At 35.6% G+C, this 19,589-nt stretch overlaps 1 protein-coding gene across 2 annotated transcripts in view; it reads right to left on the bottom strand.

Moving 5' to 3' along the window:
- LOC110097545 (DNA mismatch repair protein MLH1) overlaps window positions 1-19,589 on the bottom strand; it is a 72,016-nt gene that overhangs the window by 45,347 nt on the left and 7,080 nt on the right. For both annotated transcript variants that reach the window (XM_020823979.2, XM_020823980.2), the window contains exons 5-7: window positions 19,288-19,498; window positions 10,657-10,805; window positions 10,311-10,409 (exon numbers count right to left, since the gene is read on the bottom strand). In XM_020823979.2, the coding sequence (XP_020679638.1) occupies window positions 10,311-10,409; window positions 10,657-10,805; window positions 19,288-19,498 (459 nt within the window). The remainder of the gene's footprint in view (window positions 1-10,310; window positions 10,410-10,656; window positions 10,806-19,287; window positions 19,499-19,589) is intronic.

Here is a 19,589-nt window from a genome sequence, read left to right on the forward strand (position 1 = left end):
CTCGGGACTTTCTAAAATTGGCTAATGAAATTTAAACTTTCAAGATGACCACCCTAAGTATTAAAACTGATCGACAAACTAAATTAACCAAAATGGATCCCAATCTATTAATATTTGAACTTTAAATAAAGTTTCTTTTTCAAACCTTCAACAAATCTGAACTTTAGACAATTTGAACTAACTACCCTACTTAGGACCTATCCAAAGCCACAAAGCCTATTACATACACATAGAATTGTTTGCTAGTATACCATTTCTAGCTCTAAGATTAAGGCCGGTGTTTACTTTTTCTACTTTCTGTGATGTGATTGTATGTGACACGTGTGATTGCTTGATTTGTTTTGGTTTGACTTGTTGTGATGTTTTATTACTATATTTCCTGCTTATGATGTGATTTGTGCGTTAGAATGCCGATGGGCTAGGGCCGCTTTTTATACTAACTCAGTATTATACAGGTGGCCACACTTATGCAGTGCTAAAACGAAGGGGTCGTAATCATTAATGTTTTAATACTAATACTATTTTCTGCAGATGCTCCAGAGACTGCTTAGCCCTCTATAAAATTAAAAGAGCAGGGCCAAGTGTGTTTCCTTTAATGCACAATATAAACTGCTTGTGGTGTGATATATAAATTGCTTGTGAATTTTATTAGGATAACAACGCAGGAGTCCGGGTCTAGATTTTCTTTTTTAAAATATAATTCATTGTAATTATTATTGAGTTGTGAAAGTCTTCAAAAGTCCAGCATTTCAAATACTCGGTACCTAAAGAGAATAAGAAAGGCCCCCTCTTCGGGAATTTCTTAGTCATTTGGGCACCCTTCCGGTGGACGAACCAAATGGAGCCTGAAGGAGCCGATCCAAAGGGAGATGATCCGGAGAAGGACGATCCACTCGAAGACGGAGACTAGAAGACAAAATACCCGACTTTTAAGATTTGTGTCATTTATTATGATTAGAATCCAGGATATTGTCGGTGGAGCCTGACCACCATTACTTTTCTGAAAACCCTAGGTTGTATTTATACGGCACTTCGGTGGACTTTCTTACTTACGTTTTCTGGATTTATATTGATGTGCTTATTTTATGTGTGTAATAGAAATTGTCTGTTTTTCTTAGGTTTTTTCTTGCATGTGTATGGCATGTTTTCGCTAGGCTTTTAGGATAAAAAACTTTTTCTACTCGTAATTGATATTCAAAATTCTAAAGTATAAATAACTTAGAAACTTAACGACCTAGGGAATAGCCGGAATCGTCTGGGATCGCATACATATTAAATGCATTCTTCTCTCTCTTTCTAATAAAATACATCCCCGCCTGCGGGTAGAGTCCAGATAATCTGATCTATGAGGATGAAGTGTCGAATCTGGGGAGGCCCAGTCTTTTCTAAAAATTATTTTTATATAAGCCTGTTTTTTTTTTAAATCTAAAGCATTCATGATTTAGCCTTTTCAACTAACATGCATTGCATTAGATACTCATTAAATTAAATTTTAATTACATTAGCTCTAAGGACATTCACCCTATATAAGTCCATGACCAATTAGGAAACTCTCTAGAAGTTAGCCCTACTTCCAAAAAACATTCAACCTACCTACATATATTTCATAAAGACTGTAATGTATGGATTTTATGCGCCTAAGTGGTCAGCTGACATTCATTTTCAGCCAGATATAAGCCCAGATGCATTAGTTAGGACACGAATGTTAGTATTAGATAGAATACTAAACCTACCTTAGATTTAGGGTTCGAGGCTACTACATCAGGTGTCTCGTAGTAGGCCTAAATGGTGGGTAAGTTCCTTTTCTTCAGGGACTGTAAATCCTACTTATCCGCGTCACATAGATGACGCCACCTCTATCTTTCCCCTCTATATGCTTAAGGTGTGTGATCTTCTTCCTCTCCTTACTGCCTTAGTCCCTCCGGATGCTGAGATGAACTGTGCATGTTGACTAAGCCACTTGAGCCCCTTCTTTCCTTCTGAGTAGGGATTTCCTAGTCTCCTTTTCGTGCCAATCCCATTTTCGGGAAGAATAATATCGGATCCTTAATCGAGAATTTTCTTAAGCCCTATGCTCGAGATGTAATTAACCACGAGGGCTTGCGCCCATGGGAAACGAAACTCCACCATTAAATAAACCCCATTCAAGTTGATGTATCGAGCGGGGGAAACCCGTTGTTTTGAACAGGTCATATATATTACTACCCATCGGGGTGCGTCGACAAGAGCCGCTATCCTCAATGTTTAGTCGTATGTACGATCTAATCTGCCCTTCCATTAGCCCCCATGCGAAGAGCGCGAAGGCCTGCGATCGTCTCTATCCGTCGGGGTCGTGCGATCGTATATCCCTCTGCACTCGATAGCTGCGGCGGTGTCTTTTCGGAGGTCCACAAAGTCTCCTGCAGCTTAGTGCTCGACCTTGAAGAGTTTAGGACCAATTACCATACTAAGCATCCAACTCCTGCCCAACCCCGTATAGAGCTTCTTCCCGTCAACCCCAAAACAGACCCGCTGGCCCTATGAGTATGGACACATTGCCTCGCAATGTTCTAGTCCCTATAAGGTTACCATAATCGAAGAGAATGAAGAAGAAGAGGAAGAACATGATATTGATTTAGTTCATCACGTTGATGAGGAAGAAGACTTCTTCTATGAAGATAACCCCATTGACCTACAAGTCGTTAGATTTGCATTATCCCAACCAAAGCTGAGTGATGACTGGCATAGGACCTCCATTTTTCAAACCTTTACTAAGATTTGAGATAAGAGCTGTAACATCATCATCGACAGTGGGATCTGCATCAACACTGTCTCTTCCGCAATAATATCCAAGCTTAACTTAAAAATGGCACCCCACCCAAATCCTTATAAGCTTGCTTGGATTAACTCGACTTATATGGAGATAAAAGATAGGAGTTTTATTCCCCTAGAGTTTATTGGATATCAAGAGAAGATTTGGTGTGACGTGTTGGCTATGGATGTGGGTCAAATTATCCTTGGTCGCCCTTGATTATTTGATAACGACGTCCACATCTACGAGAGGACAAACACCTGTGTGTTTGAGCATAATGGCAAGAAGATCAAACTAGTTCCCTACCAACCTAAACCCAACAAAACTAAAGTTAAACCTGTCACTATTAAACCTAGCAAATGTTTAAATTTGCTAACCGCAAAAGAAGTAGATGTTGAGCTGAGTCAAGGAGCCCCTAGTGGCTCGAAAAGCTAGTGTGGAGCTAGGAGAACCTATCCCAGGAGAGGTACAACCACTCGACACTTTTGCAGATGTCTTTCCTGAGGATCTTCCAAACCAATTCCCCCCCCCCTAAGAAACATCCAGCACGCTATAAACCTAATACCCGGAGCCTCATTGCCCAACCTTCCCCACTATCGTATGAACCCGCAGGAGCACGCCAAATTAAAAGAACAAGTTGATGATTTGTTCCAAAAGGGATTTATCAAAGAAAACTTAAGCATATGTGCAGTCCCCGTACTTTTTAACTTCCAAAAAGAATGACTCCTGGAGGATGTGTTAATAGTCGCACTATCAACAAGATTACTGTGAAGTATCACTTCCCTATTCCTCACTTGGATGACATGTTGGACATGATGACCGGAGTAACTGTCTTCTCTAAGATTGATCTTAAAAGTGGTTATCATCAAATTAGAATCCGGCCTGGGAACGAATGAAAAATGACACTTAAAACTAAAGATAGGTTGTACGAATGGATGGTTATGTCGTTTGGCCTTAGTAATGCTCCTAGTATGTTCATGAGGGTTATGACCCAAGTTCTTCGCCCATTCTTAGAAAAATTCGTTGTGGTCTATTTTGATGACATTTGATCTATAATAGTTCGGTGGATGAACATCTAGATCATCTAAGAAAAGTCTGTGAGATCTTGAGAAAAGAACAATTGTATGCAAACCTAAACAAATATATGTTCCTCGCATATTGTGTCACTTTTCTTTAATTTACCTGATAGGAAACACTTGTAGATCTCAAGTATTTCCTATCATTCTTCGAAAACAACGAGAATTCTCCACAAAAATCCACAAAACCAGAAAAACAGTAGAAATTTATATTATTTGATAAAATAGAAGCGAAAAATAGCAAGATACAATTGATCCTCTATTCGAGAGGAGGATCGGTCTCTCCCAATCTCTAGACGCCGCTAGAGCCCAAAAGAAATAAAAAAGATCTCAAATTTCAGCCAAATTCAAGATGACAAAATTATAAAAAGGAGCTGATTTTATATGATAATATGCAGGAGCGTAAGAACGAAAAAATTTAAAAAGGAGCGAACCTAGACTGCAAAATAACGTATTAGAAACCGAAAAATACTAATCTGATTTCTAAGAAACCGAAGCACAATTATCTAATTTCTATAGAAACCGGAACATTAAAATCTGGTTTCTATAGAAACCCAATTTTCAAAATCGGGTTTTTATAGAAACCGGATTTTAATGATCCGGTTTCTATATAAACCGGATAATTATTATTTTCATAAATTGTTTTAGTTTAATAATATAAATTTTATAATTTAAATATTAAAATTCGGTTTACATAAATTTTATAATTTAAATTTAATAACAATTTTTATATGTAAATCATTTAATTTTAAAAAAATATTAATTATACTTTTTTTATAATTGATTTCTTTATTTATATATGAATTTTATTTATAATTATAAAATATAAATCATAGCTCGATTGTACTTTAACCATGTCACCTTTGGAAACCGTATGGTAATCCAAATTATGGTTTGAACCTTCCAAACGTGATTTGAGTCTTTGATTTGGACTCGGATTAAATCGAATTTGGTGTCGTTGGATTTGTATTTTTTTAGACGTTCAGTTTGACTATAAATTTGTTGTAATTGGAGTTCAGATGATCCCAGATTTAATTTCGGAAGCTTCTCACTTAATTAATTTCATAATTTTTATAATTAATATTTTTTAAAATTATATGATTTACATATAACAAATTACTATACAATTTAAATTATAAAATTTATATTATTAAAAAAACAATTTATTTATAAAAAAAATTAACCGAGTTAATTATATTTAAATGTAAAATTTATATTATTTAGATTTTAAAAATCGGATTTCTATAGAAGCCGTATTTTGAAAATCCGGTTTCTTAGAAACCGGATTTTGATATTCCGGTTTCTATAGAAACCAGATTTTCAAGGTCCGGTTTCGCTCCTTTTTAATTTTTTTATGCTCTACGATTCTTATGCGTATTTAGGTATTAAAATTGCTCCTTTTTATAATTTGGCCATTCAAGATGCCCTAACCCTAGGAAAACAAATTATTTAATGCATACAAATCAAAAGGAAATCCCTAAACAGTCCCTACATTCAAATTAACCTCCCAAATCCCTCAAAAATCCTACCTAAAATGGTTCTCCAGTGCTTGCGGTGGGTCGGTCGCAGAAAAGAGCCGGAGGTAGTCCGCCTTGTCGTGCTTAGGCTGGTCCCGCGTGGACCGGCTGGACCGGTCTAACAATACTCCCATCCCAAAGATTCACCTTGTCCTCAAGGTGGAGATATGCTCATGTTCCGATGAAAGTGGCCATCCTTGAGGTGGCTGAAAATTCTTACCAATTTGCTGAATTAGGGGTTGCCCTGAAAGAGAAATTTCCCCTCCCTCCTTCCTAATCACATCCAACTTCTGTAGTCCCATCACATAATCGTCCACCACCGCTTGTAGGCTCCTAACCATGGTCTTAAGTGATACCATGGCTTTAGATAGCCCTACATCTCCCCTTATAACCACCTTTCTCCCATCCACCATTAATTCCATCGTGAGTGTCCCCCCAATTGTCCTTGGTCTCCCCCAAGGTTTACAACCATTTGATTCCCAGGATGAAATCAGTACTTTCTAACTCTAGTGGGAGAAATTCTCCCTTACTTGAATCCCCTGGATGGTCAACAACACTCCTCTACAGATCCCCTGGCCTTTCTCCACCTTCCCTGTACCCATCATCACCCCATAACAACCGGTGTCCACCAATTTCACTCCCAGTTGGTTGACGACCTAAGTGAAAATGAAATTATGGGTAGCCCCGCTATAAATCAAAACAACCACCTCCATGCCTACTAATTCCTCCTTCACCTTCATCGTATGATTCGAAGTGAATCATACTACTGAATTTAGGGAAACCTCGGCCACATCCAAATGCAACTTCTCCTCCATCTCTTCCTCTAACTCCCCTTCACCTCCCTCCTCAGTTTCCTCGTCATCACAAACGATGAGAACCTGAAGAGTTTGGTCCTTTCACCGATGTCCTAGCGTATACTTATCCTCGCACCTGAAACACAACCCTTTTGCCCTCCTTTCTTGCATCTCCTTCTCTGTCAGCTTCTTGAATTTTTCCCAAATCCCTTCTCCTACTAGCTTCTCACTGGTGGTTTCATTAATGTTTCCTGATGCAGGCCCCTTGGGTGCTAGAAGAGTGGTCGTCGTCCTATAAGAGTCTCCTGAATTGTTGCTCATGGCTCCTTTCTCTAGATTCTTCTAATTTTTCACCAGTTGGGCCAACTTCATGGCCTCCCCCGAGTCACAAGGCATCAAAACCTTCACTGTCGCTCAGATCTCTGCCTTCAACCCCTTCATGAAGTTCCCCTCCAATACCGTATATGATAATCGCTCCACCCTACTAGCTAGGTGCTCAAACTGCTCCCGGTAGTCTGCTATTGATCCCTCATGTGCCAGAGCAAAGAAATGCTCACAGAAATCTCCTCTCCGGTCGGTTTGGAAACGTTATATTATGCATTCCTTGAATTCCCTCCAGTCCCTAATAGGTCTCCCTGGTCTCTCTACTGGTACCATGACAGTACCTTCCCCTCCAAACATTGGCCTACTGTTATCAGCTTCTCCTCCTCCATTAGCCCATTAACGGCAAAGAGAGAATCTCTCTACCTTATAGATCCACCCATACGCATCCTCTCCCTCGAAGATAAACATCTTCAATTTCCTCACCTTCTGATCTCCACCATTCCCCCTTATTTCTCCATAGCTTCTCCTTTCCCAAGTGCCCGGCCCACCCCACATCTCACGGTCTTCCCTTGCTCTGTCATAGCCCAAACCCCCTTCGAATTCCCCTCTTCTTCCTTCAAACTCAGCACCTCGGCGACCATAATGTCCCTCCGGTGTTCCCAATCAGCACCCATTTGCTCCGTCCCTCCATACCCATGCCTTTCTCCGTACCTACCTCCTCTATCCTCCCTCTGGAAATGATCCAAATAGGGTTTTCTTCTTTCACCCTCCTTGATCTCCACCTCAACTTCCTCCCTACGAATTTCAGAATTCGTGTTTTTTTCTTCCTCACCTTTTGCCACGGAAGCCGCAGTTTGGTTGTGGATTTCCAACATTTTCTTCATCATGTCTCGGAGATCGGCAACTTATCCTTCCATGGAGGAAATACTTTCCTCCACCATTGTCTTGATTTGGTTCATCTCCCCTTCAAGTCTTTCTTCTAGCACATCAACTTTCTTGGCCGCCATCTCGCTCCAAACTTTGTAAATCCAAAAATTTCAGATTTGGATTACAAAAACAACAACTCTATCCATTCCCGACCAAAAATTGGCCGCCGAACTTCGCCAAAATCAACCCACGAACAGTCCCAAGACTTGCTTTGATACAAATTTGATAGGAAAAACTTGTAGATCTCAAGTATTTCCTATCAATCATCGCAAACAGCGAGAATTCTCCACAAAAATTCACACAAAACCAGGAAAACAGTAGAAATTTATATTATTTGATGAAATAGAAGCGAAAAATAGCAAGATACAATTGATCCTCTATTCGAGAGGAGGATCTTTCTCTCCCAATCTCTAGACGCCGCTAGAGCCCAAAAGAAATCAAAGAGATCTCAAATTTTGGCCAAATTCAAGATGCCATAACCTTAGGAAAATAAAGTATTTAATGCATACAAATCAAAAGGAAATCCCTAAACAGTCTCTACATTCAAATTTCCCTCCCAAATCCCTCAAAAATCCTTCCTAAAATGGTTCTCCAGTGCTTGTAGTGTGGTCGGTCACGGAAACGAGGTGAAGGCAGTCCGCCTCGTCGTGCTCGGGTCGGTCTCGCTTGGACCGGTCTAACATTATCATATCCTCACAATGAATATCGGTTGACCCCAAGAAAGTACGAGCGATTAATGAGTGGCCTTAACCAAAAAAACATCAAAGATGTTCGGAGTTTTCATGGATTGGCCACTTTTAATCGGAGGTTTATTAGGAATTTCAGCACCATCGTAGCCCCTATAACAGTCTCAAGAAAGGGGAATTCCAATGGACCGTGTCTGCCTCTAAACCTTTCGAGGAGATAAAGAGGAGAATGGTAGAAGCTCCAGTTATGCGCCAACCCGATTTTTCAAAAGTTTTTGAAGTAACTTGCGACGCATCTGGTATCGGTATAAGAGTTTTATCGCAAGAGGGACATCCCGTAGCATATTTTAGTGAGAAGTTAAATGACATCCGGCAATGGTACTCTATCTATGATAAGGAGTTTTATGCTATCATTCAATCACATAGGTATTGGAGATACTATTTACTTCCCCAAGAGTTTGTCATCTTCTCTGACCATGAAGCCCTGCGGTACATAAATTCACAAAAGAAACACAATGCTCGACATGGCTGTTGGGTAGAATTTCTGCAAGAATACACCTACACCACCCGACACAAAGCTGGAGCTAAAAACAAAGCAGCTGATGCCCTAAGTCGTCGCATGTTAGTAACCCAAGAAATGAGAACTGAAGTGATTGGATTTGAAAGTCTTAAAGAAAACTATAAGGACTGCACTAATTTTCATGAGACCTATTCTCTTTTGACTTCTGAAAGTGAGCGTACAATCAATGATTTCTTAATAGAGAAATGATATCTATTTAAGGCCCAAAAACTCTGTATTCCCCAAACGCCTCTTCGTGAATACCTCGTTTGGGAATTAAATACAGGAAGTTTAGCTGGCCACTTTGGACAATCCAAAACCATTGTCGCTTTAGAAAATCGATTCTATTGGCCTAGCCTAAAGCGCGACGTTAGTAGACTCTTAAAGAGATGTCACATATGTCAACTTGCCAAACAACGAAAACAGAATACATGACTCTATACTCCCCTCCCTGTACCCAATTGCCCTTGGCAGGATGTAAGTATGGATTTTGTCCTTGGCTTACCCAAGACTGTTATGAAGCACGATTCTATTTGTGTGGTCATTGACCATTTCTCTAAAATGGTCCATTTCCTCCCATGTTCTAAAACTTTTGATGCCCCTCGGATTACTAAACTCTACTTCGACGAAGTAGTTAGACTTCATGGCCTACCGAAAACCATCGTTTCGGATAGAGATGTTAAGTTTACAAGTTACTTTTGAAAAACCCTGTGGCACAAGATGGGCACGAAAATTCAGTTTTCAACAGCCTTCCATCCTCAGACCGATGGGCAAACCGAGGTTGTTAATAGGAGCTTAGGAAACCTCTTAAGGACTTTGGTAGGGGAAAACATTATGGATTGAGACTCTAAGCTTCCCATCGCAGAATTTGCCTATAACAATTCAATCAATAGAACCACTGGTCTAAGTCCTGCTGAGAATAAAAATTAAAAAAAAAAATCCTGTTGAGATTGTGTATGGATGCCAACCGAAACAATCCATTGATCTAGTTCCCATGAGTCCTAGGGGTAGAACATCAGAGTCTGCATATGCATTTGCAACTCATCTCCAGGAGTTACATACAAAAATTAAAAAGAAAATTGAACAAAGTAACGCCAATTAAAAACTTATTGCTGATAACAAAAGAAGGTTTAAAAAATTCAAAATTTGAGTCTTTGTGATGGTACGGATCCGCCCGGAGTGTTTTCCTCTAGGCTCCGTAAAGAAGTTGCATGCTAGAAGCGCCGGACCTTTTAAGATAATTTCAAAGGTTAATAGTAATGTTTATGTGTTGGACCTTCCAAAAGGTTTTAACATTAATCCTACATTTAATATAGAAGATTTAGTAGCCTTTGAGGTACCAAAATTTTATCGATGTTTATTGATAAGTACTGACTATTTTATAGTTCTAATATTAAAAATTTAATTTGTGTCCCCTTCAAATAATAGAACTAGTTTTTGTGCCTCAATTAGCCAAAATTTTTAGCTCTTTCAATGTAGAGCAGCATAAAACAGTTGCATGGAACAATTCTATTCCCAAACTGCATAAATCATATTATGTTCACACGAACATATGTGATAGGATTTCGGTGCTTTAGTCAGGCCATGAAGGAATTAAATAGATAATTATGAGATAGGTGTGGTATGCATGTAATACCTGCGTATGAAATGTTCTTGTATTGTTAGAGGACATCAATTTTGATTCAATAGCATCTTGAATGGTGTTCACAAGACTCTCTTGATTCAAAAGGCTTACCTGCAATCAGAAAATGTAAATAAATAATTTCAAATTTCACAAAAGTATTCAATTGATATCGGTATTATTGTTCAAGAAAATAAATTACATGTAACTAAGCATAAATAGATGGCGTTAAATGCATTATTATTTACATTAACTCCGAAAATAATCAATGGATAAGTATTACATGAATGAAAAGGATCATTGCAACCAATAGTATGTCAAAGGGTCTTAACTAAAACTCTAAAAGTTTGCAGTGTGGTACCTCTCTCTTTGTAGGATGTACATTAACATCTACATGCTCAGATGGGACCCTGATAGACATAAAAACGAAAGGCTTTGATGCCTTTGTTAGCGTTGCAGAATATGCCACCTCGATAGCTCTCTTAAGGGGAGTGCATTCCACCAGCCTGTCTGAAAAGGAACATAGAAGAAAGTTCACTTCCTAGAAACTTAAATGGCAAAGGAGAAAGACCAAAACTATATCTAATATATGAAATTGCAGGAAAATTTAGCCTAAAATATCAACAGGCAAGCTTGTTTAACTAAACAATTTATATCAACAAGGATTTCTTAAACAAAATCAGTGGCTTCATATTTACCAGTCCTACTATGACAGATTGATTGCCTACGAAACCCAGATAAACATAAAGCACAAGCAGGAAATTAACCAAAACAGAATATTCAATGGAAGTTGACAAGTATGCAAGTGACTGCAATACAGAAGAACACTAAAGTTCATTTAGTTCACATAAAAAAACTCTGATTAAAAAACATTGTTTTGATTCTGTTAGAAAAGAAAGAGACAGCAAACTATATATTTTCTAAATTTATTTTCTAGTATGAGCATGCAGGCTTATGTATAAACAAGAGAAGAAAACAATAAATGAGAATATTCTCAATAATTATGAAACATTACAATAATAAATAGTAAGGAATCCTTATAAATAAGTTAGGCCATGTGATAATACAGATTTTATAACACTCACCCGCAAACTCAAGATGGCATAGAGATGTCAACTTGGTTTGAAAAAGATAGTAACCAAAGATCTTAACGTCCGGAGATTGTTAGTATCGCAAGAGGAACACGAGCGACTTGAGAAAGCAAGAGTAGGGTCATTCGGCACAAAAAATCAGCAACAACATCTGTGTCAGAAAATACATGTATACAGTCCTCAAATAAAAATATTGACAAAGGGGGTCAAAGGATCAAGAAAGAGTATCTACGAAGAGTCTTGACTAAGAGCATCAACAAAAAGTTCATCATAGTGAGGACAAAAGACCCTGACAGAATCATTGTTGGAACAGAGGTAGATCACATGTGCAAAAATCTGCAAGAACTAAAGAAGTAGGTCGTGCCTCAGGGTTGACAATTGAAATAAGCATCTTATGAGAGAGAAGCTGATAGAGCAGAAACAGTAATAGGGAGAAATCCAATGAAGATCTGAATTTTGAGGAGTGGCTATAAGATACTCAGAGAAGTTCTAAAAGAATAAGTGATACTATAACCCAAGCAAAAACAATCCAAATAAAAAATAAAAAAATACCCGTTAGGAGAAAGTTTTATAATCCCACTTTTAGTTATTTTGTAGTAAAAAATCTAACAAAAAAAAGAGAAATACATCAGAGCTGGTTTCATGAGATTAAAAGGAGAAACATAGGGCGACATGATCCACTAATAAATGAAATACACCAGAAAAATTTATCTGAATAAAGTAATAAACCTATAAAATGAGATGTTGAGTCAGATTTAAGCAATCAATAATCATTACTAATCTCCAAGATGCATCAATGAGGAGTCCCTAAGCCAATGCTAAGGCGGATAAAGGTGAAACCAATTGACTGTCACAAGATTAGCATACTAAGAATAAACCCAACATTAATGACAAACAAAAAAATTAACATTTTAATCTTAAACAGACTTTTTGAGCTTCTTAAGAAAAATATTTCTGAATGCCTCCTCCCCAAACATTTGTCACTATTTTCTATGGTTTTGAAAACTGGATCAGACCGCTTGGTTCAACCATAAATAGGTCATATGACCAGTTTGATCCATCTTAAAAATTGGCTCAACATCAAACCGATGTGAATTGATCTAAACCGTCAGTTCATTGAACCGGTCCTGATTTTTAAGAACTACTCGATTCAATTGCTATCCAATTAAAATAATTAAATAAATCAAATTGATATAAAATATCAAATTGACTATTAAATTTAGTAAATTAATTTAAACATAATATATTTTAATCTTATGATAAGCAAAAAAATATCTATAATGATATTTACAAACTAAGCTCCAACAAAACATACCCACATAATCCCAGCACCCCATATGATTCCTAACACATATAAATAAATAAAAAATTATATAAGGAAAATTAAACAAAGCTCCCTAGTGATCTGGAACTAAGCAATTTAGTTGAAGCTTTCTACTTCAAAACACTTACATTATATGCTTTTAAAACAAATTTTTGATTTTTTTAATAATGAGAATAATATCTATTTTAATTTTTTTAAATATATTAATTAAAACTAATTTTTATCTATTTATTAATTATAAATAATCTAACATGAATGATGTATAAATGCAAGTTTATAATGTGAATTTAATATATAATTTATAGTTGAATTTTTACACAAATATATAGCATCAATTAGCAATAATTTATATTAAATTTATAAATTTATATGTAAACTAAAATTATTTTTAAATAAAAAATTTCTATCATTAAATAATTATCATATCATTATTATGTCATTTATTTTTTTATTTAAATAATTTTAACTATGATAAAGTTCCAAGAGAAGTGCTAATGAGAGTTCTAAAAAGAAAGAGGTTAATAATGCTTATATTCTTCAAGTCATTAAGGATATGTATGCACGAGATGTTACTTGTGTTCAAACACAAGATGGTTTGACCGAATATTTTCCTTTTCCTGTTGGATTACATCAAGGATCAGCCTTAAGCCCATATCTTCTTGCTTTAATCATGGATGCTCTCACTAGATATTTGCAAGAGGTTGTACCATGGTATATATTTTTTGCTGATGATATTCTTCTTGTTGATAAGACTAGAGAGGGAGCTGAAGGTAAACTTGAATTATGGATGTCTACCTTAGAGTCTAAGGGGATGTTTGGTATTGGATTGGATTTAATTTAGTAGGATTAAATCCGGATTTAGTAAATCATGAGGTTGTTAAATCTTGAAAAATGTTTGGTATGATAAATGTTAAATCCTAGTAAATTCTGAGAAACTGTTTGGCAACAGATTGTAGGATTTAAAATAGTTAGATATTTAAATATGAAAGAATAATACAGAATAACATCAATATATAATTATTAATTATTTCATTAATCACTTAAATATTTTACTAATAATTACTTTAATTATTTAATAACTTAGCAAATGATTGAAATATTAATTATCAAATTATTTATTTAGGTATTATTTAAATTAGTAGTTAATACTAATTATAATGATAATTATTTAATTAATTATTTAATCATAATTCAAAATAATTAATAATTTAATTACTATTTTACATTTATCATTTCATTAATTTTTATATATTATTTTAATAATTTTTAATTACTAATTATACTTATAATTAATTAATTAATTATTCTATTAATAATCAATTATTTAATTAATATTTATACTACTAATAAATGCATATTTTAAATTATAATTAGGGGTGTCAATTTTATCCAACGTCATAAATCCGATCCAACTCTAGATGGGATTTGGATTTACGCGGATTTACGTCATAAATTCGTAAATCCCGGGTTTACGCAAGCTTGGGATTTAGATGACCCCCAAAAACCATTTGGCTGGATTTACCTTAAATCCTTCTTAAATCCAGGCACAAATTCGATACCAAACAGCCCGTAAATGTTTTCGTTTGAGTAGATGTAAAACTGAATATATGAAGTGTAATTTCAGTAGTAATGGATCTAGCGGTGGAATTGTGATTTTGGGCGATCAAGTCATTAATAAGAGTATGCATTTTAGATATCTTGAGTTTATTGTTTAGACAGATAGTGAAATAGATGGAGATATTATTAGCAGAATTCAAGTTGGATGGTTGAAGTGGAGGAGTGCATCAGACTTGTTGTGTGATAGAAATGTCTCCCCCAAACTTACAGGAAAATTCTATAAAATGGTGGTGATACCTGAAATGCTTTATGGTGCAGAGTGTTAGCCATTAAAAGAGAAGCATAATATTAAGTTAAGTATTGCAAAGATGAGGATGCTCAGGTGGATGGGTGACTTTACTCTTAGATACATGATTCAAAATGAGCATATATGTGAAAAGGTTTGGAGTAGCTCTAGTGGAAGATAAGATTAGAGAGAGTCGCCTTAGATGATTTGGTCACATAAAACAACGACCTTTCAATAACACATTTAGGAAAGTAGATGTATTTGATTTGGCTTATATTAAGAAATATAGAGGTAGACCTAAAAAGACTTGGTTAGAGAATATTTGAAATGACCATTCTTTATTAGATTTAAATGAGAATTTAACTCTTACCAGAACACAATGGAGAAAAACATTCATGTAATTAACCCCACGTAGAGGGATAAAAGCTTGATGTTGTTGTTATTAAATAATTTTAATATTTATTACGTCATCCAGTTAAGCTTCAATCGAACTGTTAAACCCTAAACCTCTCCTTTTTCTAGTTTGATGCTCGGTCTGATTTTCACAATCTTCCTATTTTTCACACCAACTCATTCATGCATGTTAATTCTCTGATGTTTTCCACCTTCCTGTCATGCTACAGTCCCACTATATTTGACTATGTTATTGTCGCCACTTCCATTTCTTGCTACTTTCCCACTAAGCTACAATATAATGAACATTTATCCTAAGTAAGGGTGTAAACAAGTTGAGATTGAACGAGCTCAAGTTTTATTCGACTCGCTTCGTTAAGTACATGAGCCAAAACTTTTTATTTGTGTTCAATTTGTTAACTTATGGAGAACAAATGAATTGTCCATTAATATAGTCTACTTGAAAGACATAAATTATAAAATATATATTTGCATATATCCATTTAAATATAAATGTATGATTATGAATATAAATAATTCATACAAGTATATGTATATATATACATATGTCAAGGTTGTGAAAATCGGACCAGACAATGAACCGAAATGAGAGGTTCACGGTTCTTAAAAATTGATAAAGTTAACATAATAATACCGGAGATTGTTGGAGAGTTTTTCCTTCCTCTCGGATTGAAGGAAACTTGTATCTTTATTGTCTTTTGCATCGACTAGTGAAATTTCTATCGTTTGCAATTGTTTCTCCTATTTTCTCTATGATTCTTCTCAGATTTTTCCACTGTTTTTGTGCTTGGTGGCTGTTTTCCATAGAAAACAGCGGATTATTAGTGATTTGGCTTAGATCCGATAGGAATCACTTGAAATACTCAAGTGGTACCTATCATATTCATGCAACATTTTTAGTCCACATTATAAGAGTTTAAGGTAGTTGTTTTAACCCTTCATACAGTGTAAAATACATATTTTTTTACTAAATACATTATGTGAGATATGTGAGATAATATGCATATATTATGATTAATCATCATATTTAATAAAAATATTAAAAAAAAAAGTTAAAAGAAGTTAATAAACTAAAATATATTATTTTAAATTTAATTTTTTTGATAGAAACGGCCAGTTCTTTCCAACTCGAACCGATTTAGCGGTTCACCGGTTGAACTGCCAGTTTTTGCCTGTTCAATCCGATTCGATGCAAAGTTGGTTTTTAATCTGGATCGGACCAGCCACCCGACCGATTCAAGGTTGAACCAGCCAGTCCGATCCGGTTTTTCAAAACGTTGATATGTATAGAAAAATTCCAAAATAGTCCTCAGACTATTCGTGTGTGGTTAATTTAGTCTCAAAGTATCATATTGCTCTAATTTAATCTCTCAATTATACAAAATTGATTCAAAATGGTCCATAATGTTATTATTGTGATATTAAATTAATCTCAATTTACTACCTCAACTGTACAAAATTAATCTCAATTTCATCTTGAATGAACCATTTTAGATCAATTTTGAATAGTTGAGAGACTAAATTGAAGCAATATGATACTCTAAGACTAAACTAGCCATATACAAAATAATGAGGGGGCTATTTTGCAATTAACCCTATAAACATAATGAGGTTATTTTTAAGTATATATAAACAAAATCAAATTTAACCCATAAATGCATATTTTTAAGTATATAGAAACATAGTCTGATGAGTCATAAGTATATAGAAACATAGTCTGATGAGTCATGGAAGTAAAAATAGCAAAATAGATGTAAAATAAATGCAGGAATACAAATATGGGGGTTGATTCTTGATTACTTATTCAACAATAATGAAAGATGGAATTGATCAACTATTCGAGAGGTAGACCAACTCTCCATACACCCTAGCAGCCACTAGGAAACTCACACCAAACTCTAAAAAATAAACTCAACACACATTTATCCTTAACCCTAAATAAAACTCCCCCTTAAATAGACCTCACACACATTAAACACAATTGGAACCTTCCTAAACAATATAAAAACAATTAGGAAACCTTCCTAAATAGCATAAACATAATTAGGAAATCTTCCTAAGTAATTAAAACATTCTTAAACAGCATAAATACAATTAGAAATTTTTTCTAAATGTGCCCACGTGCACCAAGAATGGTTAGTGGCCACAGTCCATGATCTTCATTGAATTCCTCCAAAAGATTCCTCATTTTTAAAGTTCCCAATAGTTATCCTAGTTCATATCAATTGCCTGAAGAGCATCCCCTATGGTAAAGACGACTGTATGGTTTTGATGTTCTGACTCACCTTCACCAATCTTTGCTGCTTTGGGTAATTTGATGCGGTAAATTTCCTGATCATCACCATCAGCTTGGCTTTGCGAGTTTATTTCTTTACCCTCTTCATTCACATCTTTCCCTTTGTCGATCTGTTTATCACCGGAAGAAGCTTGTGTATCACTTATTGAACTCTTACTCTTCTTCTCCTCAATTATTTGCATTTTCAACTTTTTCACCCTAGGATCGCCACCACCCCAGCAGCTTCTTCCTCCTCTAGTGTAGTGGTTATCGTGATCCCTACATATTTCCTTCGTGTATTGAGGATGGGACTCCCACCTTTCTTCCATCCACCTCACATGACCTAATCCCCATGGCTCGGCCTGTCCTCCTCCTCCTCTGATCGCCCACTCCCCTTACCCAAAAAGCCTCCCATAGTAGTTAAACACTCCACCACCTCCACACTAAAACTCCCTTCCTGTCCCCCCATCTTAAAACCCTATTTTCCCCCTTCTCGGAGCCCTAGGAGGTAGCTCTTGATGAAAGGAGCTCTTTTCGTCAAATTCTTCCTATCCAATCTCATTCGTTTTAGCTTTGGCCAAGAGAAACCCAATCAAATCTTGATTAGGGTTAGTAATTGGAACCATCGATGGTATTTTGGATCGCATCTCCATGAGCCTTCTCATCATCTCCTTCAAAAATTTCTTTTTCCATTGGTTCAACCTTAGGAATTGTCAGTGAAGCTTTCGACTGCATCTTGCTCATTTTCTTCATCATATCTTCCATATTTCCAAACCTTCTGTCTCTGAAATATGTTCATTCATCAAATTCATATCCTCTCTTAGTTGCCCTACTTCCCCTTTTAACTTTTATTTCAACGCCTCAACTCTTCTTCTAGTCATCGGAACTCGGATCAAGGCTTTAATAGCAAAAATCAGCAAATTTGACGCGAATCTGATCTTCAAACAACAAAATTCAGCAAACAATGAGGAAGAACTCAGCAGAAATCAATGAGGAAAGCTTGATGTTTCGGTCCAGGACACTGCTCTGATACCAATTTGATTCTCCTTGGTATAAAAAACTACCAACGAACAAGAGAAATTCAGCACAAAACATATTTTTTAATTACTAAGAAATCAAATAACAAAATTAAGATAAAATAGTCCTCTTCCGAGAGGAGGCCATTCTCTCCTAAGCCCTAGACGCCACTAGGATCCCTCACACAAAGAAAAATATAGCACTCAAAACAAAATATGCATAAACCTAAAATAAACACTATTATGGATTTAAATAAGCTTCCTCCCTCAAAAAAAAAAAAAAGCTTCCTCCCTCCCTCCAAATTCAACCTCTATCCTAATATGTTTCAATTGATTTTCTCCTAATATAATTTAGGAAATCATCCTAAACAATTAAACATGATTTAAGAAACATTCCTAAACAATTAAACATGATTTAGGAAACCTTCCTAAATAATTAAATACTTCTTAAATAAATAAAAATAATTTAGGAAACCTTCCTAAACAATTAAACATGTTTTAGGAAACATTCCTAAATAATATAAACATAATTAAAAAATATTTCTAAATAATTATCCCTTAATTAGGAACCTTCTAAATATCTTCCCCTCAGCCCCACAAGGTGGCCCCCCTGGCATATCACATGTTGTATTTAGATAGCCTTTTTATCAATTAGAAGGATGATAGCTTTTTTTTTCTTTGTTTATCTATTTGAGGTTTCCACAAAACTTCTGCCATACTGACGTTAATTAAGAAGGGCATTTTTCTTGAAACTAAGATACCTTTCAAGGTACTTTAAGAACGATTTTCAAAGGTAATTATAACGTTTTTCTTTAAATTTTCATTCAGATACATGCCCAAATTTCACATTTTACCACTAATACAAAGTAAGATGAAAATTTTCTGCGGATGACACAAAGTAAAAAAAAAACATTCTACACAATATTACACATAGCTGGGAGGATTGATCAGATTTATACATAAGTATTGAAGCTTTCAAAATTTATAGAATTAAATATTTAATGCTTCTAAAATATGTGCATCACATACCATTGATGAAAAGGACCATCGTTGTCTTCTTAGCCATGTAATTGGCACTGGAAATAAAACCATCCATCTCAAAGACTGATCGAGTAGGATTGTTGTCTGAAGCACCTATCTCCATCAGATCACGGGCAATAGGCATACCATAAACCATTTTGATAGCATCAAGCCTTGAAGCAGCAATCACAGTACTGACATCTGCCTTATTTGCACCATGCTAAGTCATCATATGCAGAAATAAAGGACAAATCAGACAAAAGGAAAAAAATAATAATGAAATTTAGGGTGATTTACATACATATCATAAA

The sequence above is a fragment of the Dendrobium catenatum genome, unplaced genomic scaffold, assembly GCF_001605985.2.
Source record: "Dendrobium catenatum unplaced genomic scaffold, ASM160598v2 fragScaff_scaffold_390, whole genome shotgun sequence".
NCBI lineage: Eukaryota > Viridiplantae > Streptophyta > Magnoliopsida > Asparagales > Orchidaceae > Dendrobium > Dendrobium catenatum.